Source organism: Pinus tabuliformis, chromosome 1_2 (assembly GCF_031772625.1).
Source record: "Pinus tabuliformis cultivar Carrire ecotype Pingquan chromosome 1_2, CPIR1, whole genome shotgun sequence".
Lineage (NCBI taxonomy): Eukaryota > Viridiplantae > Streptophyta > Pinopsida > Pinales > Pinaceae > Pinus > Pinus tabuliformis.
The window spans coordinates 651309506-651324985 of record NC_142298.1 but is presented as its reverse complement, the minus strand read 5'-3'; the positions used below and the strand labels follow the sequence as shown (position 1 = coordinate 651324985).

At 35.2% G+C, this 15480-nt stretch overlaps 1 protein-coding gene across 1 annotated transcript in view; it reads right to left on the bottom strand.

Moving 5' to 3' along the window:
- Positions 1–14220: 14220 nt before the first annotated feature.
- The window catches only part of LOC149207365 (bifunctional protein FolD 2-like), a 165026-nt gene continuing 163766 nt past the window's right edge, over positions 14221–15480 (bottom strand). The window contains exon 6 of the mRNA XM_089395699.1: positions 14221–14333. Within this exon, the coding sequence (XP_089251825.1) occupies positions 14313–14333 (21 nt within the window). The 3' untranslated portion in view covers positions 14221–14312. The remainder of the gene's footprint in view (positions 14334–15480) is intronic.

The following is a 15480-nucleotide window of genomic DNA, read 5'->3' as shown; positions in this document are numbered from 1 at the left end:
AGGTAAGGCACATACCTCAACAACTCCAAGAACCTGCTAGTGTACTCCTCATCTGTCATTGATCCCATCTTTAGCTCATAGAATTATTTTTCCCTGTCGTCAAAGTATCTCTCCGAGAGGTACTTCTTCTTGAATAGTTTCTCAAACTCACTCCAAGTCAAGTCTTCCTCATGAATACCTCTGACATTCTTTTCATCTTCCCACCAAATATCTGCTTTACCTTTAAGACCGAATGTAGCTATTTTGGCTTTCATGTTCTCTTAATAATCATGCAACCTGAAGAACTTCCTCATACCAAGAAACCATGCCTTTGCATCATGTGATTTCTTCAACTCTCCATCAAATTTAGGTGGCTTTTATTTCTTAAATTCATGCGGTAAACATCCCTTGTCACTCCTCTCGTAAGGGTGATCATCATGCCCGTCAGAGCCAAAACTAGAATAGTACCTGCGTCCATCACCTCTCCTATCTGGAGTATCCAAGGACCTTCTATCTATGATCGTGTCATCTCTATCCATCATGTTCTCACCATGAGACCTACTGCCATATGCTCCATTAGTTTTGTCATCCTGCTCATGGCTGATCCAAAGTGGTCCAGGTCGTGCAATTCTAATAAAATCTGAAGTATCACTACATTTACCTTTTCTTGTTTCTCCTGTGCCTGTATGACTCTCCTGTGCCTGTATGACTTTATCATTGTTTGCCTTACAACTCCTTATTTCTGCCTTTAAGCTTCTCAATGTGTCTGCCAAATCAGAAGAGTGCCCAACAACACGTTGCTCATCTGATCCATAAGGAGAGTCTCGGGAGCTGTAGTCTACCATATTGCTAGTCATTTTTGATATTATTCCTGCAAGGTATATCATGTTAGCTAAACCAAATCACAATAAACCAATGTACCTTAGCATAATTCAAGGAGGATACCTCATCTGCAAGATCAACAAATCATCGTAATACATGTATAACATAATCATGATAACATGTAGAAATATAACACATAAGCATATAACCATCATTCTAGCTAGAGTCCAGTGATCAATGCATGACCATATCAACTACAAGTACCGTGACCTCATGCATGACCATATCAACTACACATACCGTAACCTCATGCATGACAACAACCACCACATCACTTTACACTTGACCACATGTGAATACTAGCATGCATAAATAATGCATAATCAACCATACACTCATGACGACACACCCGACAACAACACCATCAACTTCCCATGGTGACCTCACTACAACCATGATCAACACCATGAAAATAAAACAAGCACATGTCCTTACAACACAAGAAACACACATGCAACCGACATTAATGCATGACCAACACACAACCCATCCAGTCCAAGGGGTGAACTATGCTCTGATACCACTTTGTAACACCCTCCTCCCACTTCTACCTAAGTAACTAGCCAATCGGGGTAAGCATGTGACGAGAAGTTACTATGATATGATTCAACTCCCTATGTGTCAGTTAAGGAATTGGAACCAACGGAAGCACACCATACAAACCTTCCACATCAACAACAGAACTCCCAGGAGCCATTCCAACCACTTAGGTAACCAACTCCTAAGACCAACTGAGTTTTTAGACCATTAAACCCCCATACTCTCCCTTGACATGGACATGCATGCGTCTAGGAGGCTATAAACTCTCCCACATCATGGGTATGCATGCGTCTAGGGACTTTTTCTGCCTAGTGTTGTGCCCACGTTTCTGGGATTTGAGCCACTTTTTCAGGCCTAGAGCCCAGATCACTGCCTAGAACTCCATGGCACCTTTAGGAATAAAACATAGCAACAGAACAATGATACAAATACAACTACTTGAATAAGGACTTGATTGGACCCTTACTAGCCATGACAATAATTTTGTCAAACATGTCACAAATATGTACTCTACAAGTTTAAACAACATATCTGAGCATAAGGGTCTCATACTCATCTGAGAATCGCTAAGAAGCATTGATGCCTCAACACATTAGCTGCAATTTCATCCATTAGGTCATTCATACATTGTTCATTCATTTACAAGTAAAAACATGATGAGAGCCATGCATAACAACTGTCATAATACATATGCATAACCAACATAATAACAACAAAAATACCAAGGAAACAACAACCATATAATCCACATATAAACCAATATAATACTCATGAATTAACAAGGAGAAATAACCTCATATCAATGATGCAAAGTCCAACTATTTATGGGACTTCAATGAACCACCCAATTGTAGACATGGTTGAGCCAATTCTCTCTTCAGACAGTCACCCCCGTGCCATATTCCAAGCATGAATGTGGGATCTCATAAAACACAACAATCAAAACCATTTAGGGCTTCCAGAGGCCAAACCACCTCAACACATCAAACAATGATTCCACCTCACAGTCAGACATCAAAAAACCATCACCAAATTGGTCTCTACCCAAGCCTTCCAGGGCTCCAGAGCATTTTCTCCAACCAAGTCTTCCAGGACTAGTAACTCAACCCACAACTATTATCAGGCTTCCAAAGTGTTTGTCCAACCAGGGCTTCCAGGACTAGTAACTCAACCTACCAAGGGATTCTAAAGCATTTGTCCAACCAAGGCTTCGAAGACTAGTAACTCAACCCAAGCTGTTACAGGGCTTCTAGAGCGTTTGTCCAACTAGGGCTTCCAGGGACTAGTAACTCAACCCAAGCTAAATGAAACATGAGAACAAACTAGAAAAAACAAAGAAATGAACCCACAACACCATGGCTATCCAGGAAATGGAAAGGCTAGACAAATCCACTATCAATCCAGGAAATCCTCCATGCCAATGACATATCATGACCAATAAACCACATGCATATGCAATTCATGCCAAAACTAGTGAGGAAAACATACATGCAAGTCAGTACCTGCAAGCAAAACCAATTGTAGTTGTTGATCCTGCTGTCCTATTGTGCTTTCTTTCTCTTCCTTTGCCTTCTTTCTCCAAAATTCCACACTCCTCTAAGAGTGCTCCAAGAAAATCTAAGTGTCCAAGAGTATGAGAGAGAGAGCTCCAAAACTGAACTGACAAAAATTTCTGTACTAATCTTCATCAACTTTTGTATTAATGAGGCCTCTATTTTCTTCATTTTCCATTATTTTCTTTCATTTTTCTCCTCACATGCAACCTGTGACCTTTCACCTCCCTTTTCTCATAATTTTCATTATTTTCATAATTAAATGTGCCAAAATGCCATTTTTCCTTTCCAAAGACTTTGTCATGGCCCTTGCCAATTTCCTTAGCCATTAATCAATCACCAATGATATTCATTGCTATGCTTTTTCCCAACATTTAACTTGGAATAAGTGTCCCATCAACTGTGGTTATTATTTCCCCTTTATTAACTTTTATTAAATGGAATTTTCACTAGTGCTGTTACAATTCCTAGTTGGTGAATCTGAATGTAGTGGGAATTAAATAGGTGGTTGATTCAACCATTCTTTGTATGCTTCCTCTCCGAGTCTTGCTAAACCTTCTCTTGATTTGATGTTATAGTGGGGTACACTGGAAGATAGTAGGTGGGTCACTAATCATCACTAGAATCCTAATTTCAAAAAATATTGAACGCCATTAGTAAAATATCAATGGTATTAGTAAGCACGTCAATGAATTGGTTTGTTGAAATTTCAGTATACCAAGTAATTATTACCATTGTTGATTCAGGATTGCGGCCATAAGATGCCATGTTCCAATTGACAGGGTGAAGAGGTTTCCCATTTTCATCTACTAATTGCTTGCGATATGTTGCTCCTAATAAGAGCTTCTGACGTTTTTGAAAATAATATGGAGTAATATTTTCTGCATCTGAACTTGATTTTGAATCTGGATCTTGCAATTAATTTGCATACATTTTTATTCAAATTGACATGGATTAAAAAAAATCAATTAGATAATCGAAATATAAATAAAATCTATACTTACTCGAGATGGAAAGGGAGAACTCCACAAAGGACTTTAATCAACAATATGGAATGAGCCGGAATTTGAAGAATTGGCCATTTCATATAATTGAGATTTTGTCCTCATATTTGAGAAAAAATAGAAATAAAATTTTGTGTGAATATCTAAAATTAATCTCGAGAACCATATAACCATAATATGAATTTCAATATAGTTTTGAAACTATTTTTCAATAACAAGGTGGATTTAATCAGAAAATGTATACTATGAACTATTGTAATTCATGTGGATGCATCCTAAAAGATAATTTGATATTAATATGCCATTTTATGTGAAAACAAAATTTTGGATAACTTTTAAACCCCACCGGTGCGCTAATCAGAATAAACCACACCGGTCTGTTTAAATAATAAGAGCATCAAGGCATTTAAATAATACCCGCACCAGTTTCCGACATTTTGAATAATTTATTTTATCATATTAGTGCTATTTTACATAAAAATGCATCGGTATATTTAAATAAAAAACAACACCGGTACGCAATTGTTTCCCGAATTTCGAAAATAAAAATGAATTCAACTGTCTTGGTGCTATTTTAAATATATATCGCACCGTTGGGTTAAAAATAATAATCACACCGTTTCATGATTTTGAAAATTAAAAGGAATTGAATCATGTTGGTTCATTGAAAAAATATGGCGCCCCAGAAATGTCAGTGCACTTTTTATATAAACACATCGATGTACTTGATTATCGAACGCACAGATGTGCAGAGAAATTGAATTAAAAAAGAAACTGCAATTTTGTTTCTTTGTTTAAATTTAAAAAATGAGCGGCAATTGATTTTACGAAATCTAATTTCATAAAGTCTTAAATAGTAAAAAATCTATTCACCGTTTCATATTTTTACCCAAAATTTGAAGGGAGTGATTTGTAAGAGAGATATACCAGGAGCACTGTGCATCAACAAATGATATTTTGGAGCAACAAAACTATTCAGAAGATCATAAACTAAAATGTATGGTGATTCACTCAAAAACCTGCATATTAGTAAGTTTTGAATTTTATTGTTGATTTTATTAATAAAAAATTTACAATTTCTATTAGGGTTTAATTAAAAGAGAGATCATTTGCAAGAGAATATCAAATCAGAGTTGCAAAATATTTTGGATCTGCTAAAAGATAAGAAGTTGAAATGTATGGTGATTCACTCAAAACTTTGGATAGAAAGAATCTTAAATTTTACTGTTACAATATTTTACAATTTCTGTCACATATAAAGTCACAATTCTAAAAAATAATAATTTAAAAACCCTATATAATAAAAAAATTATTATAGATTTTACTAGTAAATGTTTTTACAATCTTTGTTCCTAATTGTACGCATGGAGCGTCTTAACATCAAGGAGTGCCTTAACATAACACCCGATCACCATCTATCCAAAACCCCGTGGACATCTTTGTTCCTATTTAAATTTAATTAAAATTCAGAATTAGAATTTTGTAGGGACCTTTGTTACCTTTAATTAAATTTCAATACAAAACTATGAGGGATCTAGTGGAAAAAACGTATAGACATACTTTCCACCTACAATACAAAAATTAATCCAATGATTATAAGAACCAAATTATATCTAAATTACAAGAAATGTTTCCAGAGCAATGATTAATGAGACATGTCAGACTTGCAATAGCAAAAACAAACAACAACAACAACAAAAATTCATTCAAAAGGTAATATTCCTAGTTAAAATGTTTTTCTAGAATTATATGTATTAGATTACTACAAACCATTAATTTATTAATATTGATTTTGTTATATTTAGTTTTCATATATCATTATAGAAATAGTTTATTACATTTTTTTAGGAAGATTATGAACATACCAAATGATCAACCCACTTATATGCGAAAAATCCTAGTAGGAATGTCCAAAAAAGTGTATAAGGAGATGGTCAAAGAAATGGACAGAATTGCATCACAGGAGGAACCATCTCAATAACAACATGCTTCAAATGCAAGTAATCATGATTGACTTTGTACATATAAAAAATATTTAGCATTAAATATTAATTTTCAAGTATTTTCTTGCAGAAAAGAAAACAAGATGGAATTCATTCAACACATAAAATAGGACGACAAGGAAGAAAAGGGTTGATTTTAAAGTTTGTGAGTAATTGTTAATATTTCCTTATAACAACTCAAGGTTTCATTTTTGTATATTTTAAGTTTTTTACAACAACCAGCCTTGAATGTCTTCAAATAGGTGCTAACATACAAAGAAGAGCCATAGAAAGAATTGATTGACATTTGGTTAAATAAGGGTTGTGAGTATATGTTGGCATATGAAAAAGTAATTTTGGAATTTGTATGTATCTATGTTGTTTTACTTCTCTGAGTTTATAATTAATAGAACAAAAAAATCAGTTATATTAAATCTATGATTTCTAATGGGGTTTAAAACACACAAGAAACAAAGTATGGAACTATGCCAGCATAAGGCTTGTTGCAACAAGGCATGAGACTTGATTTTGACGACATGTGCACAATTTATGAGTCACTCCTTGATTTGGTACATTTCTATTCAATTTATATTGATGTATATTATTTATTTCAATTTTCATTATTCTCACCAATGTAGATACACTAATTACACTTTATTTTTATGTTTGTAGATGGAACAAGATCAAGAAGATGAAAATATTCGATGCAATCAACGAAAACCCCTCCAAATAACCCAAGTCATGGAAGTAGTTCGAGCACTAACAACCATTCCGGTGAAGAATAATGATCTATTTGGATATTAATGCAACATGTTGTATTTTTTGAAATAATTATCTGTGAAAACCATACATTTTGTTTTATGAAATCACGGACATAGTGTCCCAATTGAAAGACAAGGGTTACCAATAACAATCCCATTTTGTATGACAAAGAGCCTCTTATTGGTATATAATAAAATACATTTTAATTTATTCTATTGTGTTATCCAATGTCATTGTGAATGTTACACCACTAATTAAATATATGGATGATTAAATATTATAATGAAGAGGTGTGAAATCTGATAAAATAAAAAATTAATCCAAACATCATATACAAATACACTAATCAAATATTAATTTATATGAATATTATTATAAGAGATATGTCAATTTTTCAATTAATAACGAATTGAAAAAATTACAATAGTTGCACTGTCATAGGTTGATCTTTCCAAAAAAGAGAAAATCTCATATAAAAACACCGGTGCATCCATAACATAAAAACGCACCAATGCTTTACTTTAAATAAAATCACCATGACGTCACCTTTTAGCATAACCGGTGCCTTTTTGGAAAACGACAACACTAGGGCTTTCAGGTCTTCAAGCACCAATATTGTTTTTAATTAATGCCTCGGTGCATTGTAACTCTTAACACACCAGTGATTTCATAGAACTAACACCCCCGGTTCTACAAAATATTATTTCCATTCCCAGTGCACTATTAAAATTAACAACATCGGTACCTCTATATAACAAATGCACCAGTGTGTTTATACAAACAAGACGTGTTGGTGCTACATGTTTAAGAGAAAGAATCGATATTGCAATTATTTTTTGTGTGCCCCAGAGTCGTTCCTTCATCAAAGAACGACTGAGGCTTTTTTTATATAAGCAGCGGGGTGGTATACAGTTCAAGCTCCGGTGCTCTTTGAGTTGAATGCACAAGGGATTTTTTTTATTGTAAGCACTAGGGTGGTATACATTTTAGGTGCCGGTGCTCTTTGAATTAAACACCTTGGTGCTTTTAATTATGTATGAACCCTACTGTGCTTCTATAAGTAGAGCGCTGGGGCTGCTTGTTCCATAAAGTGCACCGAAAAAAAATAAAAATAAATAAATAAATAAATCTGCTAAAACCTTTGACAACCCATATTTTTTCATTTGTGATGAATTTTCGTTATAAGCGCTGCTAAAACATCCATTCCCACAAAGAAATGTTTTAGCGGATGTTTTTTTGACAAATTTTTCCAATTTTATAACATTATAACCTCCACTAGAATGTCTTTTCCTTGTAGTGCAATGGTGTATAGTTCCATGCAAATATCTCAAGGTGTGTTTGGATGCTATCCAATGGTCATGCTTTGGCTCCATCTAAAATTGACTAAAGAAATTTACTGCAAAACAAATGTCAAGTCTTGTATTTAACAAATACATTAAGGAGCCAATCAACTATCTGTAGCAAGTAGGATCTACTAGACTAGAATATGAACTCCTCAACTTCTTTAGATTGGTAATCATAGGAGTCATCATAGGCTTGTTGTTCGTCATGCAAAATTTATGAAGAATCTTGATCTCATATTTTCCTTAACCAAGATATATTTTACTTCAATTCTTTCAATCTTATAGTCCTAAGTAATAATGCATAATCCCAAGATCCTTCATTTCAAACTCGACTGCTAACTACTTCTTGCATTCTTGAATTCGATGTTCTACACCTGTAATAAGTATATCATCCGCATACAATAGTATCATGACTGTTTCACCCTGGACCACCCTGATGTATAGGTTAGGATCTGCAAAACTCTTGGTAAAACCAAGTCTCAATAGGTATGCATCCATTCTTGCATACCAAGCTATAAGTGCTTGATTTGAGTGATATAGAGCTTTCTTTAGTCTGCGGACATGAGTTCCCCTCTGATTTATTTCAAATCCTTGAGGCCGCTCAATGTAAACCTCTTCATCAATAGTCCCATTCAGAAAAGTTGTCTTTGAATCCATTTGATGGATGTTCCATCCCATAGTAGCAACCAAAGAAACAAGTGATCTAATTGTTTTATATCTAGCTGTAGGAACAAAGGTTTCTTCGTAATCAATACCTTCTTTACGTGTGAAGCCTCTTACTACAAACCTATATTTGTATTTATCAATGCTCCCATCTGCAACATGCTTTATCTAGGAATGATTTCCTAGAAATCATTTTCCATAACTGACTGGTATTCTTCTTGCATCACATTACTCCACTCTTGATGTTTAGGTGCATCTTCATAGGAGGAAGGTACAAATTCAATGAGATTCATCATTTATGTTGCATATCCAAAATATTTTTTTTCGGTCTTTTACTTTCTCTAAAGGTCCCCTATGTTGTGTGTCTTTCTCCTTCTTGTAGAGTAGTTCTCAACCAATCAAGTCTCTTTTGATTTTCAAGAACAATTACTTGTTGCACAGGTTCACTAGGACCTTCAATATCTTCTTGAGTTGATGTTGGATCTTGACCATCATTGTCTCCCGAGATATCATCAAAAATAGGCATCTCTTCTTCATCAAAATCAACTGGAACATCTTTTGATTTATTGTAAGCTATACTTTCATCAAAGATGACATCCTTGCTTACTTCGATCTGATGATCGACCTCCTTAATAGAGATGTTGTAAGCTTTTGATGTTGCATTAAACCCAACTGTTATTCCCTTCATATTGGTAGGATCCAACTTCTTCCTTTTGTCCTTTGGTATATGTATATAAACAGGACACCCAAATATTCGAAGATGATCCACACTTGGCTTCTTTCCTGTAAATGCTTCTTTCAGAGTCATGTTGTTGAGAATCTTGTGAGGGATTCAGTTATGAAAGTAGAAAGAAGTTACACATGCTTCTCCCCATAGGAATTAAGGGAGATCTTGATCATGAAGTGTGAATCTTACAAATTCTTCAATTATTCTGTTTTTCCTTTCAGCGACGCCATTTTCTTCAAGATTATAAGGAACAATTAGCTCTATCTTAATCGCTACTTCCTTGAAAAAAAATATAAGTTCTTTGGAGGTGTATTATTCACCATTGTCAGACCTTAGAGTCTTCATATTTACTTCAGTTAGATTCTCCGCTTCATTCCTGAATTCTTGAAACTTCTTGAATACCTCATCTTTGTTCTTGAGGAGGTATAACCAAGTTTTCCTTGAGAAATCATCAATGAAGGTTACATAATATTGATGTCCACCAAGAGATTTTACTGCCATAAGACCACACACATCAGAGTGTATGAGATCTAAAACTTCCCTAGATCTGGTATCACATATTGCAAATGGTTTCTTCATGTTCTTGCCTAGATCACAACCTTTACAAATCCCTTCATGTTTTTCCTTCAATTCAGATATGCCATTGACAATTCGATTTAGAGATGGAAAAATCTTGTAATGAAGGTGTCCATACCTTCTATGCCATATTTCAAAGGGGTTCACATCTAAGTGAACTAGGGCTTGAGTGAGACATGTAAAAAGTCTATATGATGTCCCCTTACTAATCCCAATTACCCTATCATGATCAATACTAGAGTCCTTACCCCAAACCAAACATTGCCATCAACACAAGTAATTATATCACCCTTATCTTCTAGACAAGAAATAGAAAGCAAGTTTTTCTTCAAACCTGGAACGTATAGAATGTTTTTGAGGTGAATACTTTCACCAAAATCGACCTCAAATGAAGTATATCCAATCCCTTTCACTGGATATCTCTTGTCTCCAAGTGCGATCGAATGAGAGGAGGTTCCTTTTGACAAAGTCTGGAGTTGGTTGCATTCTCCTGCCATATGTCTAGATGCACCACAATCAATAACCCATACATTATTTTCCTTGAAAGTGTTAGATAAAATGGAGAATAGACTTCCATATATCACTTATTTTGCTATCTTGGAAATCATATTTAGGATGTAACCCTTGATGAATGTAATAAAGTTTACAACAAACTTGAAAGATTTCTTTATAACCCTTTCCATAATGCCAACTAGGATGTGATATTCAGTCTCCTTTTTGCACCTTAGCTTTAATACCATGTTGGAAAATCAAGAATCTTGTATATTATGTTTGACTTTCCTTACTTGATAATTACTTGTGACGTTAGTTGGATTTTTATTACTTCTTTAATTCTTGTTTATCAAGCACTTACCAAAACAATGAAGATCACAAAGAGACAAAGTACATAGGATATAGGCTCGAATCCAGGGAAAAACCGCTCCAAGGGGAAACCTACAAAGAAATCTTCTCTTCTTATAGAATATTCTTATGAGACTTCCAAGATGCAAAGGCCAAAGCCCAAAATCCTCCCAAGCACCACATTAGCCCCCTAGCAAGATTTCTTCAAGGAAACTTCAAGACTTCGACCTTCTGCAACTTCGCTCTAGAATTTTGGCCCTACAACTTCTCCTTAGAATTTCAACCCTACAATTTTCGGCTCGTGCAACTAGAAGCTACACAAAAACCCTAGCAGCTTCACATGTGGGGACAGAAAAAAGAGATAAACCCAAGAGACTTCGATTTCTTCTTCTTCTCTTCATCCTTCTAGTTGTTTATCTTCCTTTGATATTTCATATCGAACTTTTTATTGATTAGTGCTTCAAATGAGTTTATCACCTTGACAGGGGCCGAATTGGTCTTAGAGGAATAAATGGTTTTTTACTGACAAAATTAAATATTTTTCTTTGTTACAATGAGTCCAAATGGGAACATAATACATGACATATATTCTTCTTTGTCCTATAAATACATAGGAAGACCTATAAGCATGAAGAACATGCTTTTGACCTAGACTTTAGCACGAAACCCATGCTTTTGAATAATTTTTTTTTTTCTTTCTTTTTCTTTTTTAATACAAAATATAGAATGTAATGATTACAAAAGGTCATTATGAATATGAACCTAGTTACAATTTCCAACAACCCCAAAGTTTCAAATAACACAAAATTAAAGGGGAATTAGATCATGAATCTCTCCAAGGAAAAAGCAAGCTTGTAGAAGGGATTTCATTAGTTTGTCCCCAAGGATAGAAAATAATTTTATAGGGCAAGGGCCTACCTAAGAACTTTTAATACTAAAAAGGTCCTTGCTATCCCTAACTATATCCAAAATCATTCACCTCACCACTTTAATCCAGTCCTCCCTTCAAAAAATTTAGCACACTTCCAATAGCTTCATAGTTCTTCAATGATCTCTTTAATACTTTCCATCAAATGTTTTGAGAATACTCTTTCCCTTAAGTCTCCCTTTTTTACAATCAAGACTTGTGTTCTTGTTTCTAAGCATATATCCTCCATAAGGCTCTCTAATCATTTCAACATACCTATATCTTCTACATTCTATCTAATAACAAACCATGGACATTGGCCATAACCAAGAAAACAATCCCATGCTTAAGTGAACCATTAAATTCCTATCCATAATCATGAAAATCACATCATAAAAGAACACTAAATATTGAATAATAACCATATGACTACTATACATCCCTTACACCCATATCCACTGATTCACATCATAAATAGTCATAAGATAGATCATAATGTTCATTCATTAGAAAAGCACATAAATATATGCATTTCATCAATCATGATTTCTTTCTCATTAACATGGTTTTAATTAAAAATATGAAGTGCACAAGGGTGCTTATTTAATCCGTTTAATTGGTTATCTTCAACTAATTAAAAGTGAGCCACATTTCACTCCACCATAGGCTCAACTTCACTGTAGTATTTCTTGCAAATGACCACCTCGAATTGAACCATGAAGCCATGCAGGATGTTATCACTTGGCATTACAGAGTGGAGCCATGAAGGCCATTTTCCTTCATCAAATCAAGCTCGTTAGTTCTCTTAAGATCACAATAATTGCATAGTTTACTCGATTATTTTAGGTTTATTCTTAGCTACTTTGCATAAGCAACACCCAAAAGGGAAAAACTATCCCAGGCTACCATTGGTGTAAAGATGAAGCCCACTCCCCTTCATACAAATAGAAGTCAATATGAGGTCCTTCAACCAATTGAGATAGGACTTGTTCTTATTCACAATGGTCATAATGGGCCTGCATAACAAAAAGATAACTCTTCTCCTTGGTTATTCCATTTTGTGCATTAGTGCATGGTTTTCAAAAATCTTTCTCAATAATTGGCCACATTGAGCATGCACAACATATAGGGAGCCCTTCATTAAGTCAATAGTCCCTTGGTACTTTGATTTTTTGATTTTATGCATCACTCACACAAATTACTTAATAATCCCAGTTGGCCCTTTGGCTTAGGCTAAAGACTCTAACACTAACCTTGCCTACAAAACTAGGAAGAATAAATCATGCACATGGTTTTTCTTTAGTTAACATGAGAGCCTCTTCTCATCTCCCTATATGTATCTCTACTTTGCTCTTCACTCTGCTCCACCCTGCTCTTCTATCATCCCTCACAGGTTCTTCCCCTTCCTTCTTTCTTCTTCCTTAGGTTTCTTTCCTTGATGGGTTACATGGGTAATAATTATCTACAAAGGAGGGTATGTAGCCATACCTCTGAGTAGTTTGGTACCACATCCCCACTCCCCTTATAAGTATGGGAGTTATTACTCACCTCCCCATTAGATATTTTCTCAGGGAAAGTAGACAAATATTAGAATATTTCTTTAGCCAAATAGTTCATTTGTAAGTATTATTCCATAAATCCCTTTTGTTAGCTTCCCTCCTCTCATGGCTCCGCATGGTCCATATCAAGGCTTCACCTCTTCATAAGTTGTTATTACAATATAATTAAGATTGTTCGAGGTTTTTTAACCCATTTACATATACGTGCCCATAAAGGCATCATTAACATAATTAATTACAATTACAATATTAATGGGGGATTAAAGGTTGGGATGTTACACCCACCTTTCAAAATTGGGGGCATGAACAAAATCCTTGTCAAAATTTAAATTGGATGATGCAAACCCTTATTCAAAAGACAAAACTTCTCATTCCATTATGAAGCACTTGCATTGGGTAAATTATTTATTAGACATAATCTTGGTAATGAAGAGCACCCTTGGTGTTATTTCAACTACATACCAAATCCAATTCCTCACATATATTGAAAATATAGTAAGTGACGAGCCTCCAAAATAGGTAAATTATAAGGTCCATCAATACATTCCTAGGCACATAGAATGATACTTGACCCCATATTTTGAGATCAATGGTATATTTTCCTATCTTTATGAGTTTTTTTTCCCTTGGAAAAATCACAATTTTCATTAATAATTGAAAATTACATGCCGAAGGTGTTGATAGCATATGATGTATCAGTGGTCAAAGCCACTATCTGTACTGTACTGTCTCCAAAATAAGTCAATACCATATAAGGGAGACTACTATGATAATTACATATGATAAGTTCAGTAATATATAAACAAAAATATATGCTATAATTCAAATAATTACATCAAAATTGTACAAAAAAACCTTGAAACCAGGGCTTGTAGGCCCTATCAATAATGGTCATCCATGAAAGGCTTGTGGTAGTAATTGTAAATCTCTAGGTCCTATTGTTCTCTGATCAACCAGACCCCCTTGGCTGGTGCATGGCTTCTTTGGAAAGCAAGTCAGAAATATTGTTGCGCTCCCTGTAGATGTGATGACAAGAAATAGTGTCAAATTGTGTTCTCAATCTCAATGCATCATCCAAAATATGACGGAGTGTGTGTGTGACAAACAAATTGTTGATTAAACCATTTAATTATGATCTGTGAGTCACCAAAAATATGCAATCGATGACATCCTTTAACAAGTGCAAAGTATAATAAATGACGAAGGGATATAAGTTCAGCAAAGTTATTCGTCCCTCCCCCAGTCCCATCTGAATCTTGTAGAAATGGGAGTTGGTGATATGAAAAAGTATGCCTCCTCCACAACCATGATGTTGTGTCGAGCCATCAAAATATGCCCATGGGATGTCATGATCTATAATTTCAGCAGATATGTTGTGTGCAGATGGTTCTCGGGCATCCTCCGGTATATTGTGAAATGTTGTGATGAGGTGTGCTGTGGCAAGTGCCCATCGAGGAGCAGTATTTGTAAATATAATTTTATTCCTCTAAAGCTAGATGTACCAACAGATCATTACAGGTAGATTCTGAATACTATGAGAATGAGCATTTGTCCACCATCGGTGCCATGCCTCCCTGACCTCTGAACCATGCCAAAAATTCTAAATATGAAGTTGAGTTGTAACATCCATCCAAATGGAGGTAGAGGTAGGGAAGTTTAGGAATAAGTGATCAAGTGTTTCCATTTCCTGTTTGCATAGTATGCACCAAGATGGGCCATGAAAGGTGTGTTTTTATAGGTTGTCCACTTTAGCGATCTTATTCTGGAGAATGCACCACATGAACAGTTTAGCCCGAGGTGCTGCCTTCAACTTCCATAGGACAGTCCACCACCAGTCCGTTGCAAATGGCTTATGATCTGCATAAATATTTAGGTATCCATATTTAAGGGAGTGTTTCCTATTTAAAGAGAAAGACCAATTTAGTTCATCATCCCCATCAGTTACCCTAACATGAGATTCCATCAATGCACTAATGTAAGATTGCCAATTAGCCTACCAGATGGGGGGAATGCCCAGAGTGTCAGATGCTTTCCATGCCTGCTTGAAGATATCAGTGTGCTCCTGAATTGTGATGTGGGCCAAGGTAGTGTAGCCAGTGGTTGAGAGGTGATGAATTAGCGCTTGAGGCAGTAGATTAGCATTCCCACAACCAATCCATGGGT